Source organism: Pteropus vampyrus, unplaced genomic scaffold (genome assembly GCF_000151845.1).
Source record: "Pteropus vampyrus isolate Shadow unplaced genomic scaffold, Pvam_2.0 Scaffold129, whole genome shotgun sequence".
In the NCBI taxonomy this organism is placed as follows: Eukaryota; Metazoa; Chordata; class Mammalia; order Chiroptera; family Pteropodidae; genus Pteropus; species Pteropus vampyrus.
In genome coordinates, this window is record NW_011888910.1 from 2,662,405 (window position 1) to 2,677,571 (window position 15,167).

General features: G+C 38.8%; 1 protein-coding gene across 7 annotated transcripts in view; it reads right to left on the reverse strand.

The window, feature by feature from the left end:
* Positions 1-15,167, reverse strand: part of FARS2 (phenylalanyl-tRNA synthetase 2, mitochondrial) — a 455,949-nt gene that overhangs the window by 77,859 nt on the left and 362,923 nt on the right. Inside the window, exon 7 of one of the 7 annotated variants that reach the window (XM_023534663.1) lies at positions 2,452-2,491. The exons of the other annotated variants lie outside the window; for them this stretch is intronic. Within the exon in view, the coding sequence (XP_023390431.1) occupies positions 2,467-2,491 (25 nt within the window). The 3' untranslated portion in view covers positions 2,452-2,466. Of the gene's footprint in view, positions 1-2,451; positions 2,492-15,167 lie in introns of those variants that run through there. 7 annotated transcript variants of the gene reach the window in all.

A 15,167-nucleotide genomic window follows, 5' to 3' on the forward strand; every position in this document is an offset into this window, starting at 1 on the left:
GATATTCAGAGTAGATCCACTGAGGTTGGGGAAAAGGACAATCCAAGTAGCAAGCTGTGAAGGCTTTGCATAAACCAGAAGGCTTTGCGCTTCACATTTGGATCTGAGCCTCTGCCGGGACAGAGTAAAAGGGAAAACGGTGAGTTACATGATTCTTAAGATTAAATTTACTTGTACCTTGAGGAAAGCTAAGTTTTTCTTGGTAGTAAATTTTTAAGACACTTCTCACAAAAGGTTTTATAGAGGGGGTGCTGAGTAATATAATGGATACGATCCTCAACAATTTTCCTATCATACACGTGGTAACCTATTTCATATGGTTGTTTCTTACAGGATCCAACGATGGACATCAAGTCCATACCACTCAAGTACCTATTAGTGAAGGAAATGATATGGGAGGCCAGAATGACACGGTCTGCTTGATATTATGAAGTGACTCCCATTTATCCATCCAGGATTATTCTTTTTTAGGAGGACAAGAATTAACACTTGTTTGCTTTTTTTCTAGGTACTGTGCTAGGTAGCTTGTATTTATTATTAAAATATAATACCCTTAAAAACACTATGCAGTAACTATTACCATCCTCATTAGAAGAGAAAACACCGAAGCCCAGAGATGTTAAGTAGCTTGCTCAAGGTACATAGCAACTAAGATCAAACTTAGATGTGTCTTCAAAGTCATATATTTTTGCTTCAACTGTTTCTAATAAAGAATAAAAGACTAAATGTTTTGCACAAATCAAACAGTCAAAATCAACTAAAAATCAATTCACTTAGTTAAGTTTTAAGAACTTTTTCCCACTGGTTTTTCTGAGTGACTGAAATGACCAATCAACCAGCTATTTCAGAATCATATATACATACACCTGGAAAATTCTAACAGTGTGCTGGATATCTACCAAGCTTTTTCAAAAAGTTAGTCCCATGCTGGAATCTGTACAACATCATTTACATTAGCTGTTGCTATCCAACAGTACAAGAGTGAAAGTAAATTAAATATTTACTTATGTGGCTGCATATAAAATACATGTAAAACAGAAAATAAAACACATTATACACAAGTCATCACTATTTTTAAATAAAATTCAACATAACTGAAACTGCTAAAGCCTATATCATCCCTTGGGGGGAAAAGCCAAATTTAAAACCTCTCATCTGTTTTCAGACCTACTATTTATTGTCAGTATGCGACACTTCTGAAGGAGTTGAGCCGAGCAACAGTAGAGAGAAACTCTCTGATGATGGGCACTAAAGGAATGTATGTTATGAAACAATAAAGCAGGGGACTGTGAAAAGGCTCAGCAGCTCAGGAAACACACACACCACAGATATAATTCTTCATCAATGCTAAAAGAGCTTCTCTTGCTCTAAGAGTTGTTCACCAGCAGCCAGAATATTTTGAGAAGAGTTAGCATCTGTCTTCGTCAACCCACTAAAGTAAAGGTGTTTACCCACTGTAAATGCAGGCAGAAAGAAATGTAAAGTAAATATGGCCATTACCTTTACCTCCCCTTGCTGGGTCTCCATTTCCCCATCTATAAAATTATAGATTGGGACAGATCATTCTAAGAACTCGTCTAGCTCTGACATTCTATAACTTTATGGATTCGGCCGCTGGCTCTACAATTGGTACTGATTTTTTTTTTTTTAAGGGGCTATTTTCAATGCCAAACGATGCCTCTTTTTTTCTCCCCAGATTTTGGATTTTTTGGTGATGATGTTAATCACATTTTATTTACTTTGCTTCTTTGTCTATTTTTGTATCTCCAGTGTCTAGCGCTGCATATGCCTGGTACATGGCAAATCTGCATTGTGCACTAAATATTGATTAAATTTCTCTCTCTCCTTTCAACTGGCAAGTCTCCTGGAGCTCCCGGCACCATACAGGAGAAGACTCAATACTGTTCTTACACAATCAGCCTGGCTGCTCTCCTGTTATGACGTCACTCATAGGATATCTAAGTGGCACCTCTTCCAACTCAAAGCACACTTTGGGACTTTTAGTGTTTACTGAACACATCAATGTGCCTTGCTCTATATTTAAAAAAAAAAAAAAAAAGGTGGCTCTTCGTTGTGTTCCTTTTCAGTAAGGACTAAATTTCTAAGTTAGTTGAGAGAGTTACTGGATTCTTCTTTGTACACCTGACCACTCCTATTACAGGGCAGTACCCATAGGAGGTAACCAATAAATGCCATAGCCTGGATATTCTGTGACTGTGAACCCTCCTTTCTTCCTTCTGGATCCTATCATGGGGCTAGATGCAACTCCCTTTTCTGGGTCCCTTCAATGCCAATGCCTCTACAATTATAGCCACCTCTTTTCCAAATTCCTCATGACACATTGCACATCACCAGCTCCTTCCATTCAGAAGAGTGGAATTGCCATAGAAAGAAAGCAGGAAGCTCTAACCTCTGTCACCCAGTAGCAGATGTCACCCAGTAGCTGGCTGATGACTAGCTTTTCACTTACCCATTTGAGTTCTGCCAGGATCTGTTTTGTGAAAGAATTAAAAAGGGCAATACTATATAATTAACCTTCAAAGGAAATAGTTAAAAGAAAGAAAGAAGTACAATTTCCATTATCTTTCCAAATGGTTAAATTCATTTCAGCCCCTTGTGTTTCCAGAAACTATATAATGTACTTTCCTGTATTCTAGGTCACTAAAATGCCTGCCCTGGGCTACATGTTTCTGGGCCAGACATCCTAATGCAAAAGGAAAATGAATACAATAGAAACATAAAGTTTACAGCCTTATTATCAAACAGATGGAAATCACATACACCCATGCCCCTGTGTCTCCTTGATATTCTTATCTCAAAACCCCCAGGAGTGTGTGAGTATAATGTTTCTAAGAAATTCTTTCTGTTTTAAAGACAAGTACATCACAGTCCCAGTATGTCAGCCCAGTCGGCATTCTCTGTGCATTCTTGCAACTGTGTCCCATGGGCTAAAGGTACAGAGATGAAGTTCCCATCCCCAGCATCTCATTTTCTACTGAGAGAAGCAGACAAGTCTAGAACTAAACATAATACAATGTCCGCTTATTCAAAGAACTTCCAGTCATGGAAGTATGGGTTACTTCGTGCTTTTTGAGATCATGCTTTTTATGAATTAATTATTCATTTAAAACAAGTGGAAGAAATCAAGGGAAGTCAATTTTGGGATCTAGATACACCAGGGAAATCACTGGTACAAGACCAAGGAGAAACATGCAGACTCTTTGGGTCATGAATCCATGCCCAAGGCTTGGGAGTCAGCTTTCTGGGAGGTGTAGTCCTTGGCTCCCCTAATGCGGCCTTCAGTACATGGATGTCTCGAGGGCCAGTTCAGCTCAGAGGACATTTTCTAAGTGGGATTGAGCTGAGGAGGTTCACTTGGCTCTCAGCCACTCAGATAGTCTTTGATTTCCAGCCTTTTCTCTCCTCTTCCAGGGCCAAAGACTCCTTACTTTCAGCATAAAATTATTACAGAGGTGAAACCATTTCATGGGACATACAGTGAACTGCCATAAGAAATGAAATGGAAAAGTTTTCCTTTTTCTTTAAAACCCCAAGACTGCCACTTAATGTGTTCAGACTACAATTCCAATGCTGAGCCATCAACAGTGGAGCAGTGCTGAGGAAGGCTGAAGGCAGAAGAGGAAGATAGCAGCTGTGGGCTGCAAAGAGCCATCCACTGTGCAGACATCTGGGTGCCTGCAGGGCAAGGCACTGGGCAATGTGTAGATAGTCCATCTTTTGTACTTTGAGTAGATACACTGATATGGCCCAAGAGCAAAAAACAGTGCTAAATAAATCTTTCCTGGAGAGCTATAGTGCAAGACTTGGTCCACTTTCACTCCACGTCTGCTTTGGCTTCCCTTACTTCATTTCAAAGATATCTTCATTATTCTTTAGAACAGGATTTCTCATCATTTCTCTTCCTACTGGAAAAAAGATTCTGAGTAGCTGGGCTGGGATGAATGACAAATGTGCCAGGGAGCTAGCCTTACTCCTTCATCCACACCAACTTTTGTCTTTTTTTAGGTTTTCTCACATTCCACCTCTTCGCTCTTTTAAGCTCTTAAGTTCTCTCCACGTTTTCTTTCATGGATTGCTTCTGATCTCATCAGAAAACATTCTCTGAGTCATTAATAGAAGAAGCTAAAGAAAGCTGTCTGTCGGTGGCCCCAAAGGCAATCCCTCTTCAATATCAATGTCAGGGCTTTTCAATTAAGGGAGCACAAACTGTTTCTGAATACTACTGGTTCTTTACAGCAAATGATACCATCCAAACAGACTTAGGAAGAATGTTTTCTTGAAAGTTCAACCATCTGATTTCTCTGCAACAAAGTTTAAGAGCCAAAAAATAATGTTTTTATCTGTACTAAGCTAGCTGAAGATATTCCCTGTATCTGAGAACCATACAATACCCCAGGAGGAGGGGAGGTTGTTTTCAATGCAAAAGGAATAAATATTACTTATTACATATGTGGGAGATGATAAATCAACATCCATATAATAGAAAATATTATTACTGTGGATCATATTAATTTAGACATTGTGAAAAATTAGACATACAATAATCTACTTTTAGAGTTGTATGTGACGAAAACTAAATGCTTTATAAATGAAACTGCCAACAAGTGGAGGCAACAGAAGATAACAGACTTTGTAAAGTATTTAAATAATAGAATTTACTGAGTACTTATTATGTGCCAGGCATTGTTCTAAGAGATTTATGTGAATTAACTCTTCTAATCCTTACAATAATCATGAGATGGGCAGTATTAGCTCTATTTTATAGTGAAGTAAACTAGGGCACAAAGAAGTTATAACCTGCCCAAGGTCACACACAGCCAGCAAATGACAGGTCCAGCATTCAAATCCAGGCAGTCCAATCTGAGAATCTTCCCTACACACGCCAATTATATGTTGTTAGCTTCTCATGAAAGGATCTGAAAAATGACTACCCAGAATCACTTTCTTAGATAATTACAATTTTAGTAACTGAAATGAGAATTATGTGTCTTTATACACATAGAGACACCTGTCCCTGAGTTAGTAAATGCCAGAAACGGGAGTGGCCTCGATAGGCTCCATCCTGAGAAGAATCAAGAAGCTTTGGATGCTGGCAGTATGGGTAACTACTTCTACACTGCTGTTTGAGTGAGTTAGTTTAACATAGAGCACAGAGGTATTATGAAAATGATTGTCATATTTCATAAATTACATTCTGCTGTTCACAGGGAAGTCCCTGCAAAACTAAAGTAAAAATACACATACAGAACAGCAGTAATAGCATTGTAAGCAATACATTGTAAGGATGGGGAAAAGATAACAAATGAAAAGTATAATCTGTAATAAAAGAGCTAGAAAGAAGAAAAAAAGATTGGAAAAAAGCTATAAATTTAAAAATATATTGAGGCAGCAAAACCCAAGGTAAGAAGTCAATAAAAAGTACAGTGGCCTAGATCCATGTCAAAGATAAGTCCAAGGAGGAAATCTAAGCAAAATGACAAAAATCTTTTTCCTTTTCTTTTTCATTCAATGTAAATTATATTTTTGTTCAGTTGAACATACCAGCTTCTTAAGAGATTAGTTCAATAAAAGGTTTCCCAATGAAGGAAGAACACTGGAACGCATGAGCAGTGTGAGACACCCAAGAAGGATTTGTGCCTGAAGTCAAACCACAGGTGCACAGTCTCCCTCTCATTTACCAGCACCCACCTCACACAGCTCGGCTTCTCTGCTAGCCTACCTCTCCACTCTACCATACCATTTCAAATGTTCTCCATTATCCCCAAGCCACCCTGACCAGACCTGATCTCCCCTTCATTCATCTTTGGGAAATTCCTCCCAGCTACTTCACAGAGCAAAGAGAAGCCACCCAGGTGGCAACTCCATCCAACTTCCAGTAGCTGAATTGAGACGCACGTGGTACACCCATCCAACTCTCCATCTCTCCTCCTTTCTGAGGTCGACTCTGTTCACCTCCTCAGCTTTGGGTCCCATGGTGTCCTGCCTTCTCTCAGGAACACTATCATCGGGCGTCCCTTTTCTCTCTGTCTGTTACATAGCCAATCTCTCCTTCTCTATTGGGTCCTTCTATTGACTTTTTCTTAAAAAATAGACTTTATGTCATAGAGCAGTTTTGGGTTCACAGAAAAATTAAGAAGAAAGTACAGAAACTTCCCATATAGCCCCTTGCCCCACACATGTATAGCCTCTTTCATTATCAACATCCCCTATTACAGTAGCACATTTGTTGTAATTGATGAACCTACACTGACATCCCCGATCCATACATTACATTAGGGGCTCTGCTGACTTTTAAACACACTGAAGTTTATTAAATTCTTAACAAAACTTTCCTTGACCCACACATCCCTTTCAACTACGACCTTGTCTCTCTCTTTCCCTTGAGTTATCTCTACTCACTAGCTCATTTCCATCCCTCCCACTTTTTTTTTCAACCCACCCTACCCTTGCTTCTGCTCCCCAAAGGGATTATTTCTCACAAAGGTCACCAGTGATCCCATCTTGCTATATACAATGGCTCTTTGTTAGTCATTCACAAAGTCATTAGTCTTTTGATACATTGTGATATGTTGGCTTGAATTAAACTCTACATATCCCTTGGCTCCAACAACTCATATGCCCTGGTTCTCTCTCACTTTCCCAGCTCTCCCCTGTACCATTTAGGTTTATTATCTTTCACTTGGCCACTAAACGCCCGAGTTCCTCGTGACTCACCCAAAGTCCCTTGGTTCTTCCCACTTTATACTTCTAGTCAATCTTCTCCATACCCTCCATTTCACAAACATCCTAAATGAATATTATCCACAAATTTACATTACAGTCCCCATGTCTCCTCTATGCTCCATACTATTTCAAACTGCCTGGGCAACATGTTTACCTCAGCATCCCAGGTAAACCTCAAGGTCAATGTGTCCAAATCTAAATCTCACCCAGTCATGTCCTTTTAATCAACAAATGACAACACTGTCCATTTATTTCCACAAGTCATCCCTTATAACTTCGTATTCAATTAAGTAGCAAGTTCTAGAAAGTTTAGTTTTTATTGAAATTTCTTCACTTACCTCATTCCCTTGGCCATGACCTCAGTCCCAGCTACCATCATCTCTGAAGCCACTGTAATAGCCTCCTCCTTGTCCTGTGGCACCACTTTCCCCGCTCCAATCCAATCTCCACAGAGCAGCTAGAGCAAATCTTTCCGAAAATCAAATCTAATCATGTAACATGCTTTGCTGAAACCATTTTAGGGGCTTCCTGTTGCTGTTGACTAAAGTGAGAAATCCTTACATGGCCTGAAGCCCAGCATGGTCTGGCCTTATCCACCTTTTTGGCATCATTACCACATTGCTCCTTTCGTCCAACCACACTGGCCTACTTACTGGGTCCATGGTACATCAAGTTTCTTCCTGCCAGAGCATTGCTTGTGCTGCTCTTCAGTTTTGAATGTCAGCAACACATATTCCAGTTGTCATTTCACATTTGTCTGTGTGATTATTTGATTAAAATAGTTCTTCCATCTAGTCTAGACTATAAGCTCTCTATCAGCCATGTCTGTCTTTGCTTCCCATCATATCTACAGTGCCTGGCACACAAGTAGACATTTAGTTGAATAAATAAATGAATGAATGACCTAATGAATATATGGAATAACTAGTTTGTGGACCAGAGAGTGCTGGACTGGTAAATCACATTCTCTTTCTAGAAGTGGGGTAAAGATGGAAGGTGACTGCTTCTGGAGCTCAAAGCTAGGTCTGCCAGCAGGACCTCTTTCAGAAATGACACATTCTGGACATGTTCCCTAACTTAAGAGAAAAGAAAGGGAAAGAGGGAGAGGAGAAAAGAGAGAAAAGCAGGATTTCCAACCTACTTTAAAATGTAAATGCCCTTGAGAAAGAACATTTAAAGTTCATTCCATTAACTAATACATGAAATATCTGTGAAAACTTTAGGTGTATTTAGCAGGTCTGAGACTGTGTCTTTGATGTACCTTGTAGTATTTGTATCATAGTTGACTTAACACATTTTTGTACTTTGTTCTTTATATGCCCATCTCCTTCAACCAGACTATAAATTACTTGAAGGCAGGGACCATGATTTCTTTCCCTGGCATATAGCATTGAAGTGACTCAGGTGTCTAGTATAGCTCAGGCACTGATGAGTGTTCTTGATGAACAACGCACAGACAGAAAAATAAATGACTGGATAAATGGAAAAATAGGCATCAAAAACAAAGTTGGCTACTTTGCAACTGTATAGATGGACGGAAACGGTACTTACCAAATAAATCATCACCCTGATATAGGGGATGAGCAATGGGCTGGGAATCTAAAGACAATTCTGTAATTACCTATTCACCTCATTGTCACCTCACTGAACTGTGAGTTCCTCAAGGGATGGCAAGCCTTTTCATTTGTCTTTGGGCAGAGTAAATGTGAGTTATCTTCTCAACCTCCTTAATTTACTTACCAAATGAATCAAAGTCTAATGGTAGCTCTCAAACTAACTAGCAGGGTTAGTCTTGGCTGAAAAGGTCTTGTCTCTCAGAGTTTAATATTCTCAACAGTAAAATGACATAGTACGACTATATGATCTTCGAGATCTTTCTGTCAGCTCTAATGTTTGATAAATCCATAATTAATCATCTGCCCAAGGAGAGGAAAGGTGGAGACAGCCAGGGCCTAAGCAATTGTACTAATGGCAATAAGTCACATATGACTTTTAAAAAAACTCCGTATTGCTAATCATATTAGGCATTGCTAATAAGGATCATAGTAAAGGAACAACTATAGTCCACTGTGGAAATCTGCATAGAAGTCTCCCAAAACATTACAAAATATTACAGCGAACAATTATAAAATAGAGGTGAACATCAGTGCCGAGCGACCTGGTAGCTCAGGAGGTAGTAACACAAATCTGAAACTGGATATGAGCATATATAAAATAAAATTTTTATAATCAGCAACTATGGAAAGGATGATTAAGCAATTTGGTATGAATTTAAAATTATCTAATAACTTGGTTTTATCTTGTGAGGGAAATACTTAATTTCTCCTAAAACTCATCTCCTTGAAAATTTCTGACAGAAATTCCAGTCATATATTTTGCTAACAATGCCTTTATTTCATTCTCGAAAAATTCAGTTCTTTAATAGAAAATTCGTGGCAATTTACCTCCATTTTATACAATATAAATGCCATTATGGCTATGACAATAAAACTGTGTGCTTTATATATAGTTTTTAAAGAAGCAAGTGTGAAGAAATAGTTAAACGTAGTTATAGGGCTCTCTCAGATCTAAAGAAGATACATTTGTATAACTCAATGTCACTCCCTTGAAGTACCTACATGATTTTTTGGTTTTAAATATTGAGGATGAAAATCTTTGAAAAATATGTTAATGTTTCCAATCTCTGCAGAATATTAACAATAATAAATTAGTAATAATAATAACCACCAATAATTATCGAGTACTTTGTGTCAGGCACTGTCTTAAGTGCTTTTATGTGTTAACTTATAAAATCTTCCGGACTCTGAGGAAGGCACTATTTATTATTATTCCCCATCTCCTAGATGTGGAAATTGAGGCACAGAGAAGTTACAATGTTACTAAGGCAACATGAATGGTAAGTGATAAAGCCAAGATTTGAACCCAGGCGGCCTGCCTCAAGCCCACACTTTGAACCACAATTTGCTGCTGCACTATTGACTATAATGCAAACTTTTATTAACAACTGAGTTATGATTTTGAACATTAATTTTTGAAAATGACTCTGTTCCCTTTCAATAGTCTCTGCTTTTAAAAACTGTTAATGCAATTCGGGCTTCATGTAGCAAAATGCATATAAATCCCAATGGAGCACAAATAAACCAAAGCCCCTTTGAAGCAAGAACTCATTTACAAGGGCAGAGGACTCTAGAACCACACACCTCCAGGACCGGTTTTACTGCTGCCACCTTCCTGCCTCTTAACAGTGAAAACCTCTGGGTCTCACATTAAGTGGACTTCAGTGATCTTCTTACAGGAGGGCAAATATTTAAATGATTATTTCCCACATCTGATCTTCCAGGCCATTTTCTATTCTAAGCTTGATTGGGCAATCTGATCAGTGCAGCAAAGTGGAAAAGACTTCTTCATTGCACCAAGTTATCCTTAATTTGTGTTCAGCCAGAGGGATTTAAGCTCTTAGGCCTTCGTTTAGATAAAGGCTTCCACCTAAAAAGATACAGGGATCAGTCTTTTGAGCTGAGGGGGAACTGGTAACTTAACAATAATAAAGGGCACTTCCTATTTTCTTAAATCATATACCCCACAAAGAGAGGATTAGGGAATAATAACTAAAAGAATTTTCAAGGCTTTTATATATTATCATATAATTTACATATACATGCATAATGCACATAAAATACATAAACATAATGTATGTACACGCATTATATGTATATATTACATAATAATACATAAAATATGTAAATTTTAGCACCTATAATTTATCTATGCAATATTAAAAGTATCTGTCAAAAGCCAATCAGGCGACACTAGCTGGATTACCAAAATACAGTTGGTTATTCACAGGTTTTTTTTCACTCTCACTGGAACACATCACATGGATGCTTAAAACAGCTGTATCAGAGAACAAAGTTAGGGAGAAACATGTTACTGGTTCAGGGTTTGAATAAAAGTGTCACTGCTCTGCAAGGTGAGCAAGAATTAGAATAAAAGAAAAAGTAGACTGTGCACATAAGCTCAAGCATAGTCACTGAGCTCCAAGAAGCTAGGTTACAAGTGCGGCAGATGCAAGGTTGGAGACAGGGTAGAACAGTGCGGTCATTAGCACGAATGATAGCTCAAGAATGGGCTATGTATCAGGCAAGAATCCACAAGAACGTAACAGCAACGACAAAGGGACTGTCTTCTTCCTTGCCTCTCACTTTATTTGGAGACAAAAGAAGAGTTTCCAAGAAAAACAGATATTATTTTCTCTGGAGTATTAATGACTTCCTAGGATTATTCGACATACTTGGAGTTCAAGTCAAGTTTCCAGAGTGATAACTCACAGTCACTGCAAGGATAACTTATTTATTTCTTAACTATTTTAGGGAACTAATAGAAATTATCTGACATTTCTTAATTTATGATGGGGAAGTAAGTTATGCATTTTGAAAACCTGGTCCATAAATATAATTTAGGGACAGAAAAGGGGAAAAGAAACAACCAGAGTATTTAAAAGTTTTTTAAATTAGCTTTTATGGTAGGCAAAATTATGATCTCTGAAAAATGTCTACATCCTTATCCCTGAAACCTGTATGTTACCTTACATGGTAAAAGGGACTTTGTAATTAAGTTAAGGATCTTGAAATAAGGAGATGTAGGTTACTTGACTGGGCTCAATTTGATCACAAGAGTCCTAATAGGAGGAAGGCTGGAGGGTCAGAGTCAGAAGAAGAGATGTGATGCAAGAAGTAGGAGTGATGTGAAGAAGGGGCCACAAGACACAAAATGCAGGTGGCCTCTAGAAGCTCGAAAAGATAAGTCACAGATTCTCCCTTAGAGCCTCCAGAAGGAATCAACATTGCTGACACCTTGATTTTAGCTCAGTGAAACTGAGTTCAAACTTCTGGTCTCCATAGCTATAAGGTAATGAATATGTGCTATTTTAAGCACTAAGTTTGTGGTATTACTACATTAATAGGAAACTAATATAGCTACTATTAGTGAAAGGTAGGATCCTAGGCACAAAAATGGAGGGGAAAAAAAATCAAGCTAAAAAAAGTATTATTTGATAAGAAAAGAAGGTTTTCCTAGGTGACATACTAGACGCCTAAGCTCTACTGGGTTTAAGGAAGACAAAATTTGGCTAGAAAGACACCAGGAAAAGTATCTAATTAGAAGAAAAATGTCTAATGTACCCACTGGCTGGTCTCAAGTACAGTATAGTAGAGGGCTTCCAAAAGACTGAGTAGTATAGGGAATATATAAATATCTTCTTTACAATGGTTGGAATTCCACCCTCATAGTTTCAGATCTTTAAAAGCTTTTTGTTTTAGTAATCTCCTTACCAGACCTTCAGCTAATCCTAATGGGAAAGGCAGTATCTCAACCCCAGGGACAACTAATGCAGTCCACACTATTATTCACAAAGGATGTATCAGTCTGACAACATCTTTCTTTAAAGGATAAATATTTTAAGCTACAACTCCAAGAAAGCATTTTAGAACTCTGATTTAACCTCTGAAATCATCAGCTAACACTGAAGAGAGGGATTAGGAGAGGTGGCTGACCCATGATCTTCCAGGAGAAAACACATGCACATGGCAGTAGGGAGGTTCAGGAAAGGATGTCATGACCCATCAAGGCAGATCTTTCTCCTCCTATGACCCAGCTGGGTTGGGGTGGCCCTGGCTTTTACAGTCCGCATGCTCCTGACTCCCGGAAGGCCTGAAGGCTCTAATTGAACTCTGATGCCATGGTGAAAGGGCCAGGGCAGAAGCTTCTGCCATCTGATGGGCATTGCTCATTCCACTAGTGCTGTTGCAGATGCTACCAGAGAACCCAGGGCGCCATTTATACACAGCACCCACATCGGGCAAACCCTGAGAGTACCAAGAACTGCCTAGCCTTGCTGAAGGTTAACGTCACATGTGTATCACACAGGAAACTTCTGAACAGCCATGGAATGCTAGTTACAGTCAGAACAGAGGAGATGCAACCTATCCTTTTCTGATTTCTGCCTAGGCAGTCACTGTGATGGAATGTATTCCAGCTGAGCTGTGCACCCCACGAAAGGGGCTTTTGTTTTGTTCACTGATGCACCTCCAGTGCCCAGAGGGGCACCTGACACACAGTAAGCACTTACATTTGTGGAGTGAGTAAATAATGAATAAAAAGAGGCTGGAGATATGTTTATTTTACAATTACAATACAGCAAATCCCTTAGACTTAACCTGATCCTTGAAATGGGAAATTTCCCTCCCTGGAGAAGGCCTGTTTATTCCTCTCATACGCTATTCTTCTCAGACTTGTGTTGCTGTCACTTAGTTCTCATGAATTTTCTCTAAAATAAATTGTAAAAGGCTAAGGGCTGAGCCTGCCCTATCCATCTCTGTATCCACAGCAGCCAGCCCGATGCCTTCCATGTAGTCGGTGCTCAATACATATAAATAGATTTGAATTGGTAAAGCATCTTTCTCCAATTTTTTTGGAGAGAGAGAGTTTGCATCTAAAGGTCACCGGGATTACTGAGTAGAAAATGATAATAATTCAATATACTTTCTTAAAACTCATAATTACCCTATAATAGGAAGAACTACTCTAAAATAAGAAGTGATCCTCCAATAAGAGCATCCAGATTTATCAATATCCAAGGTTCTGTCAGAGTGAAAAGCATTTAAAATCAATTTATTAATAAAAAACCTTAATATTAATTTAGATATATGTATATGTACAGATGTGTACACACACATATAACTGGATTCACTAATTAATAGGCTTTCCCTATCTTTGAAGTAAGGAGAGATAAAAATAAAATGCATACTGCATTGAACAAATGGCATATGGTATGATTTATAAATATACACATTTTGTCTCTCTCTCCCTCACACACCCAAGCCCCAACTCTGCCTTTCAAAATACTGGCCTCTTGCCCTAGTTCGAGGTGCCTAAACAGAAGGCTTTAGGATCTTTGACACCATTATTTCCTTACAGACTGTCGAGGGAAAAGCTTATTTGTCCACTACCACCAATCAGGAAATGCACTGGAAGACCCTTCCTCAGGACTCAGTGAGATGTTTTTAATGCCTTTTCCCATCAAAGCCAGAAGCTTCTCTAACCACATTAGCAACACCTTAGATTTGGCCATTTGCTGTATGTCAATCCAGAAGCCCAATACGAACCACATTTGCTAAGAAGCACTATCAAAAGTCTCTGTGAACCAATTCCCTAATTTTCTCCTCTTCACTGGATGTTAGCAACTGAAAAATGAAAGGGCTGCAGGGAAGAGTAGCTGGGCAATTTTGAGAGAGGAAAGTGGTCAGTAAACATAGCCACACGTCAGTCTTTGATTTCTGCATGTGACAGAAGCTCGGTGCCTTGAAAGGAAAATGAAGGAGGAAAACCAACTTTTACTAAGTTCTTAGGAAGATAAACTTGTTTTTATACAGCACTGCAAGGTATTCCTTTTTATAATTTAGGGTTTTTAAAAAAATGTGTTTTTTTTATCAAGTTATATTTGCACATATTTGAACAGCCAAATAATTCTAAGAGCTTATTCTGAAAAACAGCAGCTCTTGGTCAGAGTCCTGCCACAATCAGTTCCCCAGAGGCAACCTGTCTTTAACTCTTCTAGCTGATTCCACTGGTATTTATCTTACATCTTTAAATAAGATACTTTGCTACTTCTTGGAGTTTTGTTTTGTTTTGTTTTCATTTTAGGCATTATATACTAACTCTCCATTGTAGAAAAAAAGCACTTAGCTCTCTTTCACACCTCACTCCCCTCACACCACCATTCTTTGCACACACACGTCCCACCATCTTCCCAACAAAGGTATGCTGAGATTTTGTAACTCACCATCAGTGTTCGCCCTGATGCGTACACTCCTAGACTATGCTTAATTTTCCTTTTCTGTGAAACTTTTTGTTCTCCCTAGATTTAATAACAGTGTCGACTTTTCATCTGTGTTGTTTCTACAAATCTGTGCACTCCCATGCTCTTCTCCTGTTGTGATGGAGATGGAAGGCATGGTGTAGTGGTTACAAGTATGCACTGTCTGGGTTCAAAACTCAGTTTTGCCACTTACTAGCTATGTAGCTCTGGACAAATTATTTAAACACTGAGTGCCTCAGTTCCCTTATTTGTATAAGGAAGATAATAATAATTACCTATCTAATAGGGCTACTATTATTTGTTAATGCATGTATGCTTAGAATTGTGTCTGACAAACAGGGACTACTCAAACAGAAGGAATGATGACTGTTATTAGGTATGCCATTATTATATCCTGCTGAAGTCTCCCTTGGAGCCATCTGATTTGCTCCAGTCTGGATGATCCCCCATCAGGAAGATGGGGCTTTGGGACAGCAGTTCTCTATCATCCCGGGGATGCCTGTGCCTCTCTCTTATGTTGGATATCCTGCTCCGGGATCTTGTCTTG